The sequence below is a fragment of the Eschrichtius robustus genome, chromosome 19 (assembly GCF_028021215.1).
Source record: "Eschrichtius robustus isolate mEscRob2 chromosome 19, mEscRob2.pri, whole genome shotgun sequence".
In the NCBI taxonomy this organism is placed as follows: domain Eukaryota; kingdom Metazoa; phylum Chordata; class Mammalia; order Artiodactyla; family Eschrichtiidae; genus Eschrichtius; species Eschrichtius robustus.
The window spans coordinates 62,243,708-62,265,010 of record NC_090842.1 but is presented as its reverse complement, the minus strand read 5'-3'; the positions used below and the strand labels follow the sequence as shown (position 1 = coordinate 62,265,010).

Below are 21,303 nucleotides of genomic sequence, written 5' to 3'. Positions count from 1 at the left end.
GAGGGCAGGAGGGAGAGGGAGTGGCCTGGCTTTATTCCCCTTCCTTCTCTTTGCAGGGCTGGTCGCTGTGGTCTGGAGAAAGGGAGCCGACTGGGTGCTGGGTTTGGAAGGAGGGCTGCTCGTTGGCAGGGATCAGGGGACCACCCACCAGAGGCAGGGTCAGGATCCTCAAAGGGGCAGCTTGGGAGGGAGAGATGCGGGGTGTTCCTTGTCCAGGAATAAGTGGATGGTCCGACAGCAGGAGATAGTGGGATTAAGGCAGAAATCCGGGCTGGAGTCAGCATTGATTAGAGGACAGCCAGAAACAACCCGGTAGCCCAGTCCGTGACAATCAAACCCCCTGTGGAGGGCATCCACCACTGCAGCAGCCTGAGTGGGTGTGAACGCTCAGGGAGCAGAGTCCTCAACCGGCAGAGGAAACTGACCTAGTTCCCCAGCTGGGGAAGGTGATGCCGAGGTTTAGGGCTGGAGTGCATTCTTCCAAGGCTGAGAGGGGAGATTCAAAGAGAAGGCTTCCGGGATGGTCAGCCAGTGAGAGCTGGTGAGCCAGCCAGCTGGGTGCTCCACTGGGCGGTCAGATACTGAGAGTGTCAGTTGGAAGCAATCAGTGTCTTCCAGACAAAGAGACAGCCAGAGAGGGTCAGTTAGATGTGCTGTCTGCCAGGGACAAACAGGCATCTCGCTTTGCCTTTAGTTAGGGACATTTGGGTGTTCAGAGACGGGCAGACAGCCTGTTGCCTGAAGATGGGGAAGTCAGCCTGAGCCAGCCAAAGGGTCAGTTGGGGGATCATGCAGCCAGTGGGCTGGAGGTGGCTGGTGTGTCAGGGAGCAGAGATGGGCAGCTGATGGATCGCACCGTTGGAGACAGTGTCAGGTGGTCAGCCTGACCAACACGCAGGGCCAGTCGTAGGCTCAGCCAGACCATCAGAGGCTGGCAAGAAGCTCAGATGGCCGGTGGGCTGTTGGTCTGAGCAGTGCCACGCACCCGCTGGTTAGTCACTTGGGCAGTCTGAGTATCAGGACGGCAAGCCAGGGACAGTGCAGGGAGCCATTTGGACTTAGGGCTGTCCTGGTCGCCTTGCACGACTGCACAGACTCTGTCGGGAGACCCCCAGATGCTCAGTGCCCAGAGACAGCCAAGCCCTTGGACATCCAGACTCTCCATCCTCCCACCTGAACGGCCTGATGGCAGCCTCCCAGCTGGCAGCCCTGGAAGGAATGGAGTCAGGGGCCGGGCAGCTGCCCCTGACCGAGGCCACTCCCAGCTTCCTGTATTCCGAGGGCCAGAGGCTGGCGCTGGAGGCTCTGCTGAGCCAGGGCACAGAGGCGTTTGAGGCCTGCGTGCAGCGCGAGGGGCTGCGGCCCTTCCTGAGTGGAGATGAGCTCCGGGGCCTGGTGGCAACGGCTGAGGACTGGACAGCAGCAAAGCAGGAGCCTAGCAGGGCAGCAGAGGGAGCCACCGCCACCGATGGGGACTTGGGCAGCCTGACCTACTGGCCTGGACACTCAGAGGAGCCGGTGCCCATGCTGCGGCTGGGCTGGCCGGAGGACTCAGCATGGAAGGGTATCACCCGGGCACAGCTGTACACCCAGCCACCTGGCGAGGGCCAACCGTCCCTCAAGGAGCTGGTGCGCCAGGAAATCCAGGCCGCCCACAAGGTGGGGGCCTCAGGGGCCTAGTGTCCCTTCCCCAGACCCGGTCATCCCCACATGCCAGCCCCCAGATGTGGGAGTGAGTACACATCCCTTGGGAGCCAGGCATTCTGAGCTGTGCCCTCCTGGAACTTGTGTGTCCACAGCCCTGGAAGCCAGGAATCCACACCTCCCAGCCCCCAGGACCTGGGCATCCACACCCCCCCAGATCTCATCCTGTCCCTCTTGCATATGGGGGGGGGGTCCCACCTTCTCCCCAGGACCTGGGTGTCTTAGGCATCCATGGCCCTTGGACCTAATTATGACCCCCCCCCTGGTCTCAGTCATCTCCTCTACCACCTCCACCACCAGGGTGGAGGTCTCCATCCTCCTTTCGGGGAGGGCCCAGATGTCTCCCCTGCAGCAGCCCCTGGACAGCCCTTTTTTTTTTTTTAACAGTTTATTTAGTTACATACTTTATTTATTTATTTATTTATTTAATTTTATTTTCGGCTGCATTGGGTCTTCGTTGCTGCGCGCGGGCTTTCCCTAGCTGTGGTGAGCAGGGGCTACTCTTCGTTGCGGTGCGCGGGCTTCTCATTGCGGTGGCTTCTCTTGTTGCAGAGCACGGGCTCTAGGCGTGCGGGCTTCAGTAGTTGTGGCACGTGGGCTCAGTAGTTGTGGCTCACGGGCTCTAGAGCACAGGCTCAGTAGTTGTGGCTCACAGGCTTAGTTGCTCCGTGGCATGTGGGATCTTCCCGGACCAGGGCTCAAACCCGTGTCCCCTGCATTGGCAGGCGATTCTTAACCACTGCACCACCAGGGAAGTCCCCCCATTCTTTCACAATTTTTCTGTTACTGCTCCCGTGCTAAGTGCTTTATATGAGTTAACCTGCCTAATCCTCAGGAGGACCCTGTGAGGTTGAGACTTCATGTACCCATTGAGGAGATAGGGAAACTGAGGCATGGCATGTTGTCTCTTGCCTGTATGTGGCCGAGTGGGGATCTGAACCAAGGCTGTCTGGCCAGTGAGTCAGGGTTCATCACCACTACCTTTTTCTGCCTGCAAGATCCAGGCCTTCAGCACCACCACCCCCCCCCCCCCCAGTTCCCAGAGCTCACCTTGGTGGCCTGGCAGGTCATCCCTCCGGAGGACCCAGGTGGGCAGCTGCCCACAGTGCCCTGCAAGGGCCTCCAGCCCACTGACCCCTGGGGCAGGGCAGCCATGTAGTAGTGTCACAGCTCAAGGGATACCGTTGCAGACATGTGATTTTATGATGGCAGTTTTCAAGCAGTTAGAGGTGTGGGTCTCGAGGAAGGACTGTTTTCTTCTCATTCACACACAAGCGCTGCATGAACAGTAGTACATGTCTGGGGGGGTCTCCCGCTCAGGATCCCTGAACATCCCGTGGAGACTGGGCCCTTAAACTCTCCAGAGCACCTCACCCTCTGAATGTCCCCCTGAGCCCTAGGCTCCACCCACAGCCCCTCTCCCCACCCTCAGCTGGTGGCCGTGGTCATGGACATCTTCACTGACCCAGACCTGCTTTCGGACCTGGTGGATGTTGCCACACGCCGCTGGGTGCCCGTCTACCTGCTCCTGGACCGTCAGCAGCTGCCTGCCTTCCTGACGCTGGCCCAGCAACTGGGGGTGAACCCCTGGGCCACTGAGGTAGGGGCCTGGCAGGAGGGACCCCTGAGTCCCCGAGGCCCTGGCACTTGGAGCATCAGGCGAAGACCCTTCCACGGGGTCCTGGGTCATCGAGGTGGATGCCAGCTGAGAGGGTCCCCTGAGATGTGATGCCCATGACAGGGGGGGAACTGGGGTGAGCCTTCTCATGGGGGTCCCTCTGAGTCAGGAATATCTGCAACAGACCCCTGAGGCCCTGGGGAAGCTGGGACAGAACCTTCCAGAGAGTCATGGGCCACCTAGGTAGGACCAGCCCGGAGGGATCCTGAGCCCTCAGCACTGGGTGGAGGTCTGGGGGGGTCGGCCTGAGCAAAGGCGTGCCTCCCCCACCCCAGAACCTGGACATCCGAGTCGTGCGGGGCTGCAGTTTCCAGAGCCGCTGGCGTCGGCAGGTGAGCGGCAACGTGCGGGAAAAGTTTGTGCTGCTGGACGGCGAGAGGGTCATCTCAGGATCCTACAGGTGCGGCTACCCCCCCTCACCACACTGCCCGGTCTCCTGTCCCCAACTCTCCCTCAGTGGCTTCAGACAGCAGTTGGCATCCCCTTTCCCAGACTCTCTTTCCTCATCTGTAAAATGGGTTTAAACCCCCTGCTCGGGAGAGAAGGTGTCCTGTGGCAGAACAGGCTGGCACTGGCCCTGCTGCTGGGCTGTTTAGTGGCCTGGGGGTAAGTCTTCATCTCTGTGACCCCTGTGTTTCCTCATCTGGAAAACTGGGCTGTCACTTGGTGTGTGGGAGTTTCCAAACCAGGGGGACCTGGATTGAAGTCTGAGCTCTGCTTTGGGTGAGTAACTCCACCTCTCTGAGCATCTGTACAAAAATCAGAGCTGGTAGGCAAATGGCCCAGCCCTCAGACCATCTCATGTCCCTCCTCTGCTCTCTTTGGGGTCTGATTGACCCTGGAACCTGGCTCCGTGACTCCTTAGTTCTGTGACATTGGGCTGATGCCTTCCCCACTCTGAACCTCAGTTTTCCCATCTGGAAAGTGTGAAAATAGCAGCACTTACTTCCTGGGAACAGCATGTCAGGGGGCACGTGGACTCCAGGTCAAAGAGCCTGGGGTCAAATCCTAGCTCGGACGGTTACTGGCTGTGTGACTTTGCATAACTGACTTCCCCTCTTTGTGCCCCAGTTTCGCCCTCTAGACAATGGGATGGTTCAGTTAGTGCGTCTACAGCAAGGTTTCTCAACAGAGGTACTACTCACATTTGGGGCCGGATGACTCTGTGCTGTGGGGGGGTGCTTTCCTGGGCTGAACTGCCCTCTACCCAGGAGATGCTGGTAGCGTTCCCCCTTCCCCAAGTACGACTACGCAAACCGTCTCCAGACTTTGCCCGGTGCCCCCCGAGGGGCAGAAGTGCCCACTTGATTACCTTTACTCTAGGCTGGACGACTTGTTAAAAAAAAAAAGCAAACAGATTTCTGAGCCCCGCTCCTTTTCAGCCGGGCTGGGATGGGGCCCGAGAATTGGCATTTCTAGCAAGTTCCCGGTTGATGATACTGAGGCTGCTTGTTCAGGGACCACATTTTGAGAACCGCTAGCATCGAGACTGGGAGGTTGGTTTTTTTTTTTTTCTTTTTTTTGTCTGCAACGTGCAGCTTGCGGGATCTTAGTTCCCCGACCAGGGTTTGAACCCCGGCCCCTCGGCAATGAAAGCGCAGAGTCCTAACCACTGGACCGCCAGGGAATTCCCGAGACTGGGAGGTTTTGAGGAGAATCCACGTTCCCAGCTTCACTTGGGGATTCAATGAGATAATGATGCCTGGCACGGAACATAAGAAGTGCTCCATAAGCGTCAGCTGTCGTTTATTATTGTTTTTTTTACCATATTTCATAGACTCTAAGGGGCCACCAAAGCAAAGAAGCATCCTGATCAAAATGTGAAAAGATACGCGTCTTAGAACCAGTGAAGTACTGTAGTACAGTCAAACCCATCGGGCATGGTTCCCCACCACTAAATCAGGCCTGAGGATGCCTCGTCGAGCCCTGGACTCTGGTGACAGCCCTAGAGTGGATGAGGCCAGGGCCACAAGAGGTTGTCCAGGGCCTCTGACCATTTGATAGGGGAAGGGGATGGAGGCGGGGGACACGGGGGGCAGTGCAGGCGGGAGACCAGTCTGGAGCCCTGCCCTCCAGGTTGGTCACAGCAAATGTCGGAGGAATAGCGGCACGCCCAGCGCCAGGCCGGTGGTGGCCTCTGCCATCTGGCCGCCTGCGGGGTGGGGGGCCCCGTTACACAGGCGGCCGGTGCAACAGTTGGTGGTGAGGCTGTAGGTGACACCCATGTAGCTGACGGGCTCCTCGTGGCCACACGAGGTGGCCTGCACGCAGCCTTTGTTGATGATGGGGCTGATGCCGGGGGCCACCCCGTGGCCCGTGAAGCAGTCCTCATCATCGCCACAGCGCATGTGGGTGCCGGGACAGGTCGTGGAGTCGGTCAGCTCACAGAAGACGCAGTCCTTGGTGCCCGTCGTGCCTGGGGGCAGAGCCATCACCAGAAGCAGCAGCCAGCTGAGGACCATGGTGGCCTGGCGGCGGTGACGGTGCCCAAGCCAGGCCGTAGGCTTCCTGGGCCTCCCGGAACTACTGAATGACACTCCTCACGCCCGCAAGACTTGTACCCCTGGTTCTGGTCTCCCAGGATCAGCACCTGGTGTGTCCTCGGTTCCCAATGCTCCGCGTCCCTCTTGGAAGCTCCGTTGTGACCACAGCTCTCCGGTCCTTGGGTCTCAGAAACTCCCCCGGGATGGAGACGAGCCAGTGGCTGCTGCCTGACAAGAGGCTTTGTGGAGCGGAATGGGGTGACCTCACAGACCCCACCCAGGGTTCCCACTGGCTGCTCTGGGGGTGAGGTCATAGGTGGGGGAGGGGTGTCACAATCTGAGGGGCAGGCTGGCCGGCCGACCTGCCCGGGAGCAAGGACACTGCCACTCCGCCTAGGTAAGGAAGCTCAGACCAACTTTCATCATCTCGGCTGCGAACTCATCCGCTCTGCTGGGTGCTGGGTGCCGTCCCGCCGAGTGCAAGATACACAGCCCAGGGCGAGCCTGTTTTTCCGATGGGCAAAGCGAATGACGCTCAGGAAGGGAAATTGATATGTCCAAGGTCCCCTGAGCCAGGACGAGAGTCCAGGTTCATTTAATTCCAAAGAGAGCATTTACTGATCACCTGCTGCGTACCAAGACCTGTGCTCAATGCTTTAAATCACAACCACTGTGATCACAGGGATAGTAAGGGCACAGCTCACCGCGGCTCGCAGGCTTTTAATGCTGGGCACCTACCAGGCCCTGGGCAGGAGGCCTGACCCATGTTCTCTGATTCTAATCTTCCTACGTTTTAGCTCCATATTACATATGAACAAACTGAGGCAGGGAGCAGGCACACCTAGAGGCTGGCACACAGCCAGCACTTAATAAATGGCAATCATTGTAGGAAGCGGCTGAGTCTTCAGTCCCTGAGGGTGTCAGAATCCCATCTCTCTCCAGAGGGGGAAACTGAGGCATCCCTCCATGGGGACAGGGCAGAGGCCAGGTTTAAACTCGAGTCTGATTCCAGATGATCATTTAAGTACGTTAACTCATGTTGTCTTCACATCAACCCTCTGGCGTAGGTACTTCATTGTTCCCATTCTACAGAGGTGCATGTTGAGGCCAGAGGGATGGCAGGACTTGGCTGAGGTCACAGAGCCTGCCCTGGGACCAGGTTGGGGCCTGGTGATGGGGGCCAGACCAGGCTTCTGGGGCTGCTTGGAGATCCTGACCCCCACCTCTGTGCCCCCCAGCTTCACATGGAGTGACTCACGCCTGCACCGTGGTCTGGTGACCCTGCTGACCGGTGAGATCGCCGATGCCTTCAGCCGAGAGTTCCGGACACTCTATGCGGCCTCCTGGCCGCTCCCGCCCGCGCCCACCCCGGGTCCCTTTGTCAGAGCCCTGGGGGGGCTGCAGCTGGCCTACAGCCCGCATCGCGTGGCCTGCCGCTGCTCCGTGGCCCCGTCGCCGCCACCACTGCCTGATGGCTCGCTGGCCCACCGCCTGGCCGCCTGCCGAGTCTTCGAGGGGGACAGGCAGAAGACCCTGGCCAAGCCAGGGCCAGCTCTTAGCGACATCCTGAGGAGTGTACAGCGTGCCCGGACCCCCAGTGGCCCCCTGGCCCAGCCCAGCCGCTCCCTATGGGACCTGAGCCGCCTGTCCCAGCTGTCAGGCTCTAGTGACGGTGACAACGAGGTGAGACCTGGTGGCTGGCCTGCGAGAGAATAGCTGGAAGAGAATAGAGGCATGTGAGGGCCTGCGATGTGCCTGGACCCGGGGGTGGGGGTTGGGGGGGGGAAAGCAAAACTGCTCCCCTGTGTTCATAATTGCATCGTCCACTTCCTGTATCCCTACTGTGTGCTGGGCAGGGGAGCGCTGGGTAACACTGGGTAGAGACCCCGAGAGCCCTCGGTGTGAAACCTGGCAAGATACACCAACTGTGAGAGCCCGGGGGTGGGAGGCGGAGACTTGCCTTCTCTGAACCTCAGTGTTCTCATCAAGGAAATGGGCTGAGCCATCCTCAGTTTGCTTGGGAGGAGGAGTCAATGAAATCGAAAGAAATAGAATAATCACCATCATTACAATAAATTCCCAAAATGGAATTTATTTTGATTTCCTGATATCCTCCCAGGGCAGTGAAGCGATACTCTTATTATGCTCACTTTTACAGATGGGAAAGCTGAGGCTCAGAGAGGTTGCGTTTAACTTGCCCAAGTCGAAGCAACGATCTTTTGCGGGCACCTTGCCACGTGCCAGGCCCTGTGCCAAGCGCTTTCACAGAGGTGGTTAAATGTAACCCTATGAGGTGGATGTGATTACAGCTCTCCACCCACCCATTTCACAGATGGGGAAACTGAGGCACCAGGGAGGAACTGGACCTTAGCCCTGGTTGCCTCCCAGGCAGAACTTTTAAATGCTCTGCTCGCTGGCTTCCTGGATTCCAGTGTGCTAGGGGTATTGGGGAGGGGATTAGGGAAGGTCAGGGGGGGGTCTCCCCTCCCTTCCCCCAGCTGCTTAGACACTGGGGTTCCAGCAGAGCCTGCCCCAGTTCTCTGGGGAACCCTGGGCGGGGCCTCAGTGTCCTCAGCTGTGAAGTGGGCTATGGAGAGGGTAAGAGCAGAGCCACGTGGGAGAAACCAGTGGATCTTCCCTGGATCCAGACAGACCTGGGGTCAGTTCCTCTGTGAGCTGTGCCCCCTCTGAGCCTCAGTTTCCCCATCTGCTAAGTGGGAGCTCAACACCTCTCTGGAGGGTGAGGGAGAAAGTCCCAGGAATCACCTCCCTCCATCCGGGTCAAAGGGAGAAGAGGGATGGGCAAGGGCCAGGTCCTCACTTCTACCCAATCCTGAGCCGCCCTCACCCAGCATCAACTCCCTTGGCAAATATTTGCTCCCCCCATGAAGCTGCCGGCTGCTTCCTGTTCCTCCCCCACTGCAAATCTGCGCATGGGGACGCAGCTCCTTGCCCCTTCTGTAGGTCTGGGCGTCCCCCGCCTCCCCACTCACTTCCCTCCTGGTTCTGGAGACCCCCTCGGAGTTTCACACCCTCCCCTCCATCCTCACCTCCCTCCGGTCTCACCTCCTTCCTCCTCTGGGCCCCCAAGAGCCTCCTCTCACCTCCCTCTCTTTCCCTCCACAGCTCAAGAAGTCCTGGGGCTCCAAGGACACCCCAGCCAAGGCCCTGATGAGGCAGCGGGGCGCTGGAGGGGCTCCCGGTGGTGAGGCGGACTCCGGTCCACTGGCCCGCTTCCAGCCCCGGGGCGGCCCCTTGCCCCTCATCCCTGCCCGCCGCCTCCACTATCCGTCCCCGACCCGAAGGCAGTTTGGTGGAGATGCTGCCTCCAAACTCCCAGAACCCAGAGGCATCCGGCAGCCAGACCGGGCCGCCCAGCCAGGACTCAGGGGGTGGCGCTGACAGGAGCCAAAGCCAAATGGGGCTGGCCCCGTCCCAAGACAGTCGGACAACTGTCGCTCAAAGCCCCCTGCCTCACTGTTGTACCTTGAACAAGGCTTCTGGCCTCAGTGTCTGGGAAGCGGAAGGGATTTTTCTTTCCTTTTCACTTGTTCTAGAACTTGGGCAAGCCCAGTGCTCACTCCAGACCTCATTGTCACAGCCTAGAAAATGGGCACAAGGTCTCCACTAGCTGGGATCCTAGAACAGCACACTTCCTGTTCCGGCCGGGTCAGAACTTCTCTGAGGAGAGGCCTGGCTGAGTGGCCCCCATGCTGGAATTGTGTGGGGTGAAGACGGGGCGTCCCTGGGGCTGAGGGGAGGCTTCCTGCACCCGCCATGCTCAGGAGCTGTGGGTAAACTGAGCCTGGCCGAGGAGAGGAGAGAACCCGACCCGGGGAGCCGAGCTGAATCATGAGGGACTGGAAATCGGTGAGGACACACCTCTTGGGGAACAGGTCAGGGCCATGGAGAGGGACCCAGCAGGTGCTGCAACTGTTTTGTGGGCGCTAAGGGGTGATCGGTTAGGGCTGCCTTTTACCTCTGCTCAGAATAAAGGTGCTTCATGCCAGAAACTTGCATTTCCACAGTCTCATGGGAGACCCAGGAGTCCAGACCTGGCCCCCTACTCCCTCAGACCCAGGAGTCCGGGGCCCCAGCACCCTCCTCCCCAAGGACCCAGGGGTTCTGGTCGCCATCACTCTGCTTCCCAAGGATCCAGGAGTCTGGGCCGCAGCACCCTGACCCTGGGGGGAGTCAGGTGCCCAGTGCTGGCCTCCCTGCCCCCACCTTTGCCTCTGGGAGAGGCTTCTGAGTCACCGACCCCACTGGCGTGCCAGGTGGGTTAGAGGACCTCGCCCTCCCCAGGCCTTGGGTGCCCTGCTCGGGTCCCCACCCCGGCCTCGGTGGCCGGCAGTGGCGCCCCGTCCGCCCTCGCGCGCCCCCTGCCGCCCGCCTGCGGCACGCCACCTCCGCGGCGCATCGAGGAGCCGGGGCAGTAGCGAGCGATGCGTTTATTCTCAGGGTCACGGGTGGGGTGGCTCGGAGTCCTGGTCTGGGCTGGCACTCGGGTCGGGACTGGGGTCGGGGTCCGGACCGGCGTCCTCGGGGTCCACGTCCCAGGGGAAGGTCGGCAGCCCCCGCATCCGCTCGCGGTAGACTCGGTCGAAGGCTTCGCTCTGCGCCACCGTGAAATGGTTCTTCCAGTCACCGCAGATCCCTGGAGGGAAGGGAGGGACGGCCGAGGTGAGGAGCATCCAGAGCCTCGTCCCCCGCCCCCAAGATCCCAGCACCTTCTTTCCCACCTCCTGGCCTTTGCCTATGGCGTTCCCGTTGCAAGAAGCGCTGTCCTTCCCCCGCCCCCCTCCATCTCCATTTTTGCCCCTTTCCCTCCTGTGATGATGGCTGGCACTTACTTACAGTGGCCACCAGTCGCCTGGCCAGACCCCTGGGCGCCATTCTTGCCTCCTCCCTCCCTCAGCTTCCTCCTGCCCTACTCCTCCCTCCAGCAGACCTCCTACCTTCCTCCACCGACCTCTTAAATCTCTACCCAGAATATCCGCCTCCTCACCTAGCATTCCTGCACATCCTTCCCAGCCCCTGTATCACCTCCCCTGTGCCCTGTCCCTCACCTCCCTTGCTAGAACAGGGCTTCCTCGCTCCAGTACTCCTACAGCGCTCTCCACTACCTTCAGTATTGCTCTGCCAGGATTCACTCCTTAGCCCCTCACAGCAACCGAGCAGGTAAGGGGCGTGACTTTGCTAGTTCTCTGTGCCCCGAGGTGAGCACTCAGATCCCTCAAGTTTCTTATCGCATGGGATAACCGGGGCCACCAGCCTTTACCTGGAATCCTGGGGCCAAAGTCATTTGGATCACAGTATTTTTTTTAACATCTTTATTGGAGTATAAATGCTTTACAATGTTGTGTTGGTTTCTGCTGTATAACAAAGTGAATCAGCTATATGTATACATATATCCCCATATCCCCTCCCTCTCACCCTCCCTATCCCAACCCTCTAGGTGGTCACAAAGCACAGAACTGATCTCCCTGTGCGACGCAGCTGCTTCCCACTAGCTATCTATTTTACATTTGGTAGTGTATATATGTCAATGCTACTCTCACTTCGTCCCAGCTTACCCTTCCCCCTCCCTGTGGATCACAGTATTTTGAATTTTAGCAAATACACCACATTACATGACACCCCTAGTGAGGTCTGGGGGGCTCCCTGTGGTGGACTGAATAATGAGCTCCCACCAAGATGTCCACGACCTAACCCTTAGAACCTATGAATATGTGACCTGACATGGCAAAAGGGACTTTGCAGATGTGATTAAGTTAAAGATCTTGACGCTTAATGGCAAACATCCTTATAAGAGGATGCAGGAGGGTCAGTGTCAGAGAGTAGAAGATGTTTTTGAAGGTGGAGGAAGGGGCCACGAGCCAAGGGATGCAGGCGGGTCTGGAAACTGTAAAGGCAGGGAACCGATTCTCCCCTAGAGTCTCCAGAAAGAACACGGTGCTGACACTTTAATTTTAGCCCAGTGAGGCTGATTTTGGACTTCTGACATCCAGAATGGTAAAGGAGTGAATGTGTGTGTGTGTGTGTGTGTGTGTGTGTGTGTGTGTGTGTGTGTTTTTAATCTTTTCTTTTTTTTTTTTTTCTTTTTTTGGCTGCGCCGTGCGAGATCTTAGTTCCCCAACCCCTGGGCCACGGCAGTGAGTCCTAACCACTGGACTGCCAGGAAATGCCCTGAATGTGTGTTGTTTTAAGGCACAAAGTTTGTGGTATTTGGTTCCAGCAGGAATAGAAAACTAATACACTCCCACCCTCAGCCTGTAATCCAACACTTGACTATTTCTGGGGTAAACATTAATGCTAAGAAGGATTCACAAGGACTCCAGATAGCCTCATAGTGTTCAGAGCTGGCTATGGCAACGCCTTGATGCATTTTCTTCCCACGGGGAGCTCTCTGGGAGTGGTGGATCTGAGACGGCAGGCACATCCGCAGCACCAGCTGTGTGCCAGGCCCCGTGCTAAGCCCTGTGTGTGGATTCATGGGTCCACAGTGACCCCATGAAGGCAGTTCTGTTGGAGCAGCCCCATGTAACAGCCAGGAAAACAGGCCCAGAGAGGTTAAATAACTTGCCCAAGACACACAGCCAGGCAGTGGCCTAATGGGGCTTGGAACCCCAGAGTCCCCTCACCTTTCCGGAGGAAGGCACCGTGGCGCTGGTCCAGCAGGCTGGGGGGCAGCAGGGAGAAGTTGGACATGGTGTTGGCCTTCATGGCTTTGAAGGCCGAGTGCGCCACGACGGACTCCAGCGCCTCCTCGCCCAGCGGCCGGCCCAGGAACTGGCAGATGCGCTGCACGGAACTGTGGAGATCCTGGGAGCAGGGGAGAGGGGTCAGGGGATGAGCCAGCGGAGGGAGGGGACCCCAGACCAGGGAGGAGCACCAGTCCCAGAGTTTGGATGCCTGACTCCCAACCCAGACCTGGAATCTGGGTGATTCTGCCTCTTTGCCTCAGTTTCCTCACCTCCAAGCCGAAGGGTTGGGCTATGGCCTCTGAAGGTTTTTGACAGTTTGGGGTTTTGGAGGGTTCTGTGGGTGGGAGGGAAGGGGTGGGCCTGGGTCAGAGGTCACAGCAGGGGGCAGAGGTCAGTCCAGCATCTTATGGAGTGTCACCCTCTTTCAGGTTTGAAACAGGTGTCAACTGGTCTGTGCCCCAAACCTGCCCCCCCACCCCTCCGGTCCCCATCCCAGAACAGCCCCGTCACTCACCCAGAGCCAGACTCCTGGCCCGGCCTAACCTCCCCTTGCCCCTTCCCCCTCTTGCCCCTGTCAGTCATCAGCCCCGTCCCTCCTGCTTCAACTCTCTGCCATATCCCCTCCTCTGTGTCCCCACAGCCCCTAGCACTGGCCAGGCCTTGTCCTCTCCCTCTGGAGCCTCGCCTCACCCTCCTCCCCGGCCTCCCTGCCTCCAGTCCCTCACACCCAGAGCTGAGCCTGCTCCTCCCCTGCTCCCAGCCCTCCTGCGGCTTCCCAGGGCCCCAGTCCCCAGGCCTGGCTTTTAAGGACAGGCATGGCGTGGTCTTTCCTCTCCTTCCCTGCGCTTTCCTCCCTGCAGGCCTTGGCACGGGGCTGCCAGGAATGCCCTGCACCACCCTTCTCCACCTGGCAAACTTACCCATCCAGATGCAGCTCAAGTATCACCTCTCTCATGACTGATGGTTCAAGTCACTGTGGATTAAGCACCTACTGTGTACCAATCTCTAGTCCAAGCCCCTCATGCGTATTTGTGCCAATCCTCCCAATAGCCTGGCAGAGAGGTGTCATTACCCCCATCAGTAAATGGAGGCCCAGAGAGGGGAAGACACTTTCCAGGGTCACACAGCCAAGGAGGAGCTCAGATTTGAGTCCCCAAAGCCCACAATCCTCTCTTCTATCTCCCTGGCTTCCCTGATATGCAGCGCCCGGCACAGTCAGCCTTCTGGTCAGTTCCACCGACCCCACGGCCCTGATTTTCCAGGTCATTCTTGGTTTCATAAGCCTCCATCCCTTTATCCTCTTGAACCACTGACGTGTCCCAGAAATTCTAACATGTTGGCAGTTCCTCACACTCAGGGGCAGCCCAGAAGCTCGGTCAGGCTGCGTGGCCCAGTTTTTGGTTCAGAGAACAAAGCTTGATGGAAAACAGAGGGGAGGGGTGATGCCGAAATCTTTTCTAGATCTTTCCATCAAAAGAGATTTACCAGGGTGGAAAAAAAAAAACCAAACCCATGGGGTCTGCAGTGGAGAGCTATGTGCCTCAGGCAGTTTCTCAACTCTCTCGAGGTTATAAGCCCCCACTTTCCTCCTCTGTAAAATGGGGGCAATAATAACATTGGGGTGAACCATTTAAAAATTACCATATTTTGCAGCTTGAGAGGCGGAGACATTAGCTGTTATGGTTATTATTAATCAGATAGGCCCTTGCTCAGAACCTAATTACTCTCACTTTGGCACACTATACTAACACTTTGCTGTACCTCGTCAGACGGTTACAATATGCCAATGCCAGGTACTGTGGTCCTCACAACAACCCTCTGAGCCAGCACTTTCCACCCATTTTAAGGATGAGACGTCTGAGGCTCTGAGGTTTTAAAGAGGATTTTAACGGCTTTTTGAACACCAAAATCCAGGCTCTTTCTGCTACGCAAAGTATCAACAAAAAGGAGGATACGAAAAATACATGAAATGCACACACGGGAAGAGAACGTGTCTGGGGCCGTTGGTGAAGGAACATGTATTGGGAACCACTTAGATTCCCAGCCTCTCAGAACAGATCTTTGTTAAGAACACAGAAGAGTTGGACACGTTCACTGGGGATTGGTCCATCGGGAAGCCCAGCGTCCTCCTTACAGCCGGGCAAAGTCGTAGTCATTCTGCATGGTCCCTTCTTCCAGGCAGCCCTTCCTGATTGCCCCAGCCAGAAGGCCTCTCTCTCCCAGGTGCCTGCCCCGGGAATGTTTGACGGGGTGCAGACAAGCCCCCCGTCTGCCTCCAAAGGCTGTTTCCTTCCACTGCTTCCTTCTGCCTTTCAGGTCACAACCATAGTGAAACCATCATCACTTCCCATGGGTCACAGTTTTGTATCGTCTCATTTAACCTATCACCTCCCCTGCTCAGAGGCCACCTGTAGCTCCCACCTACTCAGAGAAAAGCCAAAATCCTCACTGTGGGTCCCGTCCCCTCTGTGCCTTCATTTCCCACCCCACCCCCTCTCAGCTCTGGCCACTCCAGCCTCTTTGCTCTCCTTGGAACACATCAATCACACTCTCACCTCAGGGCCTTTGCACTGGCTGTTCCCTCTGCCTGAGACACTTTTCCCCAGATAGCTCCATGGCTCTCCCCTGACCACCGTTCTGAAAATCATGCCCACACACATTCCGGATCCTCCTTCCCCACTTGCCTTTTCTCCTTAGCTCTCTGCCATCTGGGAAGGGGAGCTGGAGGGCGTGAGGAAGGGAGGAGTGGGGGGGCGCTGGGTCGAGGTGCGGGAGGGGGAATCACCTGCTGCATCTCCTCGTAGGTGATAAACAAGAAGTTCTCTTTGCCCTGCATCCGAATCCAGCCCTTAATGTGGTCGAACCAGGAGCCGAACTGCACTGAGGGCAGAGAGGCAGGCAGGGTGAGGGATGGGCAGCTGGGCCACCCCCCTCTGGGGCTCAGAGGGCCCCAACTAGCCCCACATGGCCCCAGGCTTTGGCCCCTTAGAGCTGGAGGCCTCCCTCCAAGCCCCCCATCCCTGCCTCCCCCCAGCTCCTTCTTATTCCTCCTCTGTCCACTAGGGGCTCCCCCCACCTCACTCTGCCCCAGTCCTCACCTTCGCCTTTGAGGAAGTTCTTCAGGAACTGGTCAGGCGTGCCAGGGTCCTTCAACTGCCTGGCGATCTTGGAGTAGTGATAGAGCGAGACCACCACGTCCCGGGGGTTCCGGCCCATGTAGATCACCTGTGTGTGGGTGTTGGGAAGAGGGGAGAAGATGTCAGACCCCGAGGTTTCGTGCCCTCGAGACTTCTCTCTTCTGATCCTGCAGCAGGACGGACTCAGGGTAGACTTCTCAAGGGACTTCCTAGCTAATGGGAGTTCAGATCAGTTCACCTCAATCCACAGGAGGGGAGAGCTCCCTCCAACCACATTCTAGGAAAAGAGAGGGACTGTTTCAAGACCAGGTGTAGGGACAGTTTGGCTTCAGGAAATAAAGAGTGGAGGAGCAAGGCATGGGGTTCAGGGTAAGGGAGATCATGGTGAGGGGTGTTGACCAACAGAGAAGGACAGCCACCCTTCCTTCCTATTCCCGCAGCGGAGGCCCCAGCCTCCTCCTCAGCCTCCCAGCCTCCACACAGCCCCAGAGGGCCTTTCTGTACCCAGAGCTGACCGTGCCCTCCTTGGCGCTCCAGTGCCCTAGAGTGGAGTCCCAGACCCTGGGTCTGGCCTTCAAGGCCCTGATGACCTGGTTCCAATCTGTTTACCAGCTTGATATTCCACAACTAACCCCACTCCAGCCCCATCAGATACGTCCTTCCCCAGGACCAAGGTCAGTCACCCGGGTGGTCAGCCATGGCTATGTGGCCAACCTCCAACAAAAGCCCTGGATGCCGAGGCTCGGGTGAGCTTCCTTGGTTCTACTCCGTGTGTGTTGTCACATGTCATTGCTGGAGGACTGAGCACTGCCCATGCAACTCCACTGGGAGAGAGAGAACTTGAAGCTGGTGGCTGGTCTCACCTGGATGCTCCCCCAGGCACCTCTTCCCTTCATCTTTTTTTTTTTTTTGACTCGCCACACGGCTTGTGGGATTTTAGTTCCCTGACCGGGGATTGAACCCGGGCCCTCAGCTGTGTGAGCGCAAAGTCCTAACCACTGGACCTCCAGGGAATTCCCACCTCTTCCTTTCATTGACCTTAATCTCTATCCTTTCTCTGTAATAAGCTGTAACCGTGAGTATAACAGCTTTGCTGAGTTCTGGAGTCCTTCTAGTGAATCACTGAGCCTGAAGGTGGACATGGGGACCCCTAGATTGCAGTCTGATCTCTTCTCTGTCTATACTCACTTCCTTCCTTGGTGATCCTACCAGTCTCCTGGCTTTAATTTATCCGTCTCTGTCTCTCTGTCTGTCTCTGTTTCTCTCTGTCTCTGTCTCTCTCCATATATATATATATATATATATATATATATATATATATATATACATATACATCTCAATAGGCTGCAAATAGATGTGTCCAGCCCACATCTCTCCTGTCAAATCCAGATTTGTCTATCTCACGGCCCACTGGCATCCTCCACCTGGGTGTCGATGGGTCACAGCAGAGCCATCTTCCCCCCAAACCTCTCCTCCCCAACCTCCCCATCTCAGTTCATGGCAGCCCCATCCTCCCAGTTGCTTAAACCAAACCCCCTGCTGTCACCCTTGACTCATCTGTTTCTCTCACACCCACATCCAACCTGCCAGCCACTCTTCCTGGTTCCACCTTCCAAATACACTCCAAACCCAGCCCTTTTTCTTCACCTCCCTGTGACCACCACCCTGTTTGCCTCCATTGTCACCTCCTCCCTGGCACCTGGCTTCTGCCCTCACCCTGATGGTCTGTTCCCTGACTTGCAGCCAGAGGGCGCCTGTGAAAACCTAAGTTGGATCCTGTTTCTCCTTGGCTCTGAGCCCTCCCCTGGCTCCTGTCTCACTCAGCGACAGGCAAACTCCCCACCAAAGTCCACACAGCCCTGCACGTTTTGGTCCCTGTTACCTCTCTGACCTCATCTCTCTTCCTCTCCCCCTTGCTCACTTAGATGCAACCACACAGTCCTCCTTGCTGGACCTCACGCATGCCACATCGACCCCAGGGCCTTTGCACCTGCTCGTGCCTCTGCCGGGAATGTTCTTCCCCCAGACCCCCCCCTTTGGCTTCCTTCCCTCACCTCCCAGGTCTTTACTCAAACCGCGCCTTCTTACTGAGGCCTCCTTTGACCACCCTATTTATAATTGCACCCCCTACCCCTAACTCTAACCCCCACCTTCCCCTCCTTCTCAATGTGAACTGATCACCTTGGATGTATTCAGTCTTTTCCTTATTTACTCCATCTATTCTTTGTCTGTCCCCTTTAGAATGTGGGCTCATAAGGCGGGTGTTCCTTGTGTGTGTATTTGCTGCTGTTCTAGATCAGGGCCGGGCACACAGTAGGTCCTCAATAAATATGTGCTGAGTTCATCAGTTAGTTATACTTTGCCCCACCAACACACACTCCCCTCCATCCTCCCACACCTTGGCCTTGGAGTTGAAGAAGGCCTTGGTGAAGAGCTGGATGGGGAGGTGGGAGCTCATGAGGCGAGGGCTGGGCTGGTCGGGGAGGCTGAAGGCACCCATGATGGCCTCACACCAGGGCGACCGCTTCCAAATGGGCACTGAGCGGATCCAGGAGGGGTCCCCGTCCTTTAGGATTAAGCTGAGGATCTCAATCATCCAGTTTGTGCCTGTTGGAAGAATTGGGCAAATTAATCAGAGGTGGGAAGGGGTGAAGGGGGGATACAATCAAATTCATAATGGCTGCATTTATTGCACAATTTGCTACATATGTTTATTGCATGGATTCCTCACACAGCACAGAAGTTAGGATTGCTTATCTTTTTTTAAAATTGAAGTATAGTTGATTTACAATCTTGTGTTAGTTTCAGGTGTACAGCAAAGTGATTCAGATATTTTATATACATATATATATATACACACATATATATATCTCTCTTTTTCAGATTCTTTTCCATTGTAGGTTATTACAAGATATTAAATATAGTTCCCTGTGCTATACAGTAGGTCCTTGTTGTTTATCTCTTTTATATATAGTAGTGTGTATCTGTTAATCCCAAACTCCTAATTTATCCCTCCCTCTTCCCACTTAGGGTTGGTTATCTTTATTTTCAAAGCAGGAAACTGAAGCTCAAAGAAACAAAGTTGCTAACTAAGGCGGCAAAGCTAGGAAGTGGCACGTGGCCAGGATTGGCTAGCTGTCCCCCCAACCCCATTTCGTTTCTCTACCGGGAATATAACAGGGCGACATTTTCCCAGCCTCCCCTGAAGCTACATGTGGGACCGTGTGACTGAGTTCTGGCCAAGGAAGTGCAGTGGCAGCCATGTGCAGCCATTTCCAGACTTGGCCCATAAACACGGGCCACGTGACACCTCCTCCCCACCCCCACCCCCCCCGCCCCCTGCTGGCTGAGTGCAGAGATGCCAGTGGAAACTGGGGCTCCTGGGGATGGCAGAGCCATAAGATGGAAGGAGCCAGGATGCTGGAGCCTGCATGGATTCCCCCCCCACTTCCCTCCATCTATCCTGCACTAGGTGGAATTTACAGGAATGAGAAATAAATTTCTTTTTTTTTTTGGCGGCGCCACGCAGCTTGTGGGATCTTAGTTCCCCGACCAGAGATTGAGCCCGGGCCCTCGGCAGTGAAAGCATGGAGTCCTAACCACTGGACTGCCAGGGAATTCCCAAGAAATAAATTTCTATTGAAATTTCTTCTGAGATTCTGAAGCACTCCATTAATACATAGAGGAAGCTGGAACTGAATTCAGGTGACCAGACTTAAAATCTCAGCTCTTTTCACTGCCCTTTCATGCTAGACTTAAAATCTTAGCTCTTTTCACTGCCCTTTCATGGGAGTAAGCCCTTGATTTCTTGAGGGAGCCACAAACATCACATAGTAGGAAGGGATCTCATCCATGACCCAGTTCACAGGTCTGGATTCCAGGAGATTACAGGTAGGTCAGATGAGAAATAATAGTAATGTGAACAATCACTTGGTATTAGTATTATATTGTCCTGGGTTCTAACAACTGCCCTGTGCCAGTTCCCAGTGTATTGCCTCTCAGCTCCAAATCCACTCTTGGTTGCCCTGTTTTGTACCCTTGGAGCTGTGTAAACGGATCTCCTTTGCCACCTAGCGCAATGTGAAGCTTTGTCAGTAGAGGGCGCAGAGGAGCCCTGCAGAAGGATGGGGTTTCTCTTCCTGGTTCTCCTGGGCTTCTCCCAGCCAGCTCTTGTGGTGGACAGCGGCCAGCAGTGCAGTAGACCCCAGTGACACTTACTCCCCCTCACCCCGCCCCTCGTCCCAAAGCAAATTTCCTTGGGTGCTCTCTGCTTCAGCCCTAGAGGGAGGGGCTTCTCCCCTCATTGGCTCTTCCTGTATTGTTCAGGGTTCTCTTTAACCCTTGGTGTTTTAATCCCCTGTTACCAGTTAATAATTCTTTTTTTGTGGGTATGTGGCAAAAGATACGTAACATGAAATTTACCAATTTAACCATTTTTAAGAGTACGGTTCTGAGGCATTAAGTACATTCACATTGTTGTGCAAACATCACTACCGTCTATCACCAAAGCTGTTTCAAGCAAAGCCTGCTGTTTGGGGAACAGATTTCCACAACTTCTGTGGAGGGAAATTTGGCTATATTCATCAAAATTGCAAACACACAGAGGCTCTGACCAAGCAATTCCGTATCTAGGAGTTTGTTGTACAGATAAACGCATACGTGTGCAAATGACACTTGCACAAGACGTGGCATTGTGTGTAAAGTTTATATTGTGTATAAGTGCAAAAGACTGGGGACTTCCCTGGTAGTGCAGTGGTTAAGAATCCGCCTGCCAATGCACGGACGAGTTCGAGCCCTGGTCCGGGAAGATCCCACATGCCGCGGAGCAACTAAGCCCGCCACAACTACTGAAGCCCGTGTGCCTAGAGCCCCTGCTCTGCAACAAGAGAAGCCACCGCAATGAGAAGCACGTGCACCGCAGCGAAGAGTAGCCCCTGTTCGCGGCAACTAGAGAAAGCCCAGCCCGCGTGCAGCAAGGAAGACCCAACACAGCCAAAAATAAATAAATAAATTTTAAAAAATAAATAAATGCAAAAGATTGGAAACCAGGAAAAGCTAATCAGTAAAGAACTAGTTAAACAAGAATTCTTGTACATCTAATGTTATGCAATACTATGGAACTGTAAGAAAAACCAAAAACCAGGAAGCTCTTTGTTTACAGTTCTAAGATGGGATGATATCAAAATACAAGGAAAAAGAAGGCACAACCACAAAACAAAACAAAACAAAAACATGAGGCAAAATGGCATGTATCACATGCTAACTTTTGTGGGAAAAAAGTAAAAAAAAATTATGTACATTTTTTCTTGTACATGCAAATTCTGGAAAGATACACAAAGACTACTGGTGACTGGGAGAAGAGAGATCTTACAGTGTAAACCTCTTTGTACCTCTTGAATTTTGAACTATGAATGCATTACTTTCTAAGAGAGAAATTAAGATATTTTAAACTTTAAAAAATAGCTAGAATAACTGGACAACCATATGCAAACAAAGAACCTTGATTTATACCTCATACCACATATAAAAATTATCTTAGATCATAGACTTTAGTGTAAAATCTAAAACTGTAAAGCTTCTAGAAGAAAACATAA

The 21,303-nt window shown here is 55.4% G+C and overlaps 3 protein-coding genes across 3 annotated transcripts in view; 1 reads left to right on the top strand and 2 right to left on the bottom strand.

Moving 5' to 3' along the window:
• Positions 1 to 1,185: 1,185 nt before the first annotated feature.
• Positions 1,186 to 9,267, top strand: FAM83E (family with sequence similarity 83 member E). Its single transcript, XM_068529228.1, has 5 exons — positions 1,186 to 1,659; positions 3,137 to 3,304; positions 3,658 to 3,782; positions 7,104 to 7,548; positions 8,992 to 9,267. The coding sequence occupies exons 1-5, from the start codon at positions 1,186 to 1,188 to the stop codon at positions 9,265 to 9,267; spliced, it is 1,488 nt and encodes a 495-aa protein (XP_068385329.1).
• SPACA4 (sperm acrosome associated 4) lies at positions 5,464 to 5,844 on the bottom strand. The gene has a single exon (XM_068527080.1). The coding sequence runs from the start codon at positions 5,842 to 5,844 to the stop codon at positions 5,464 to 5,466; it is 381 nt and encodes a 126-aa protein (XP_068383181.1).
• Positions 9,268 to 10,328: 1,061 nt separating the features above from the next.
• SULT2B1 (sulfotransferase family 2B member 1) overlaps positions 10,329 to 21,303 on the bottom strand; it is a 33,151-nt gene continuing 22,176 nt past the window's right edge. The window contains exons 3-7 of the mRNA XM_068529018.1: positions 18,108 to 18,316; positions 15,671 to 15,797; positions 15,358 to 15,452; positions 12,510 to 12,690; positions 10,329 to 10,522 (exon numbers count right to left, since the gene is read on the bottom strand). Coding sequence (XP_068385119.1) covers positions 10,329 to 10,522; positions 12,510 to 12,690; positions 15,358 to 15,452; positions 15,671 to 15,797; positions 18,108 to 18,316 — 806 coding nt within the window. The remainder of the gene's footprint in view (positions 10,523 to 12,509; positions 12,691 to 15,357; positions 15,453 to 15,670; positions 15,798 to 18,107; positions 18,317 to 21,303) is intronic.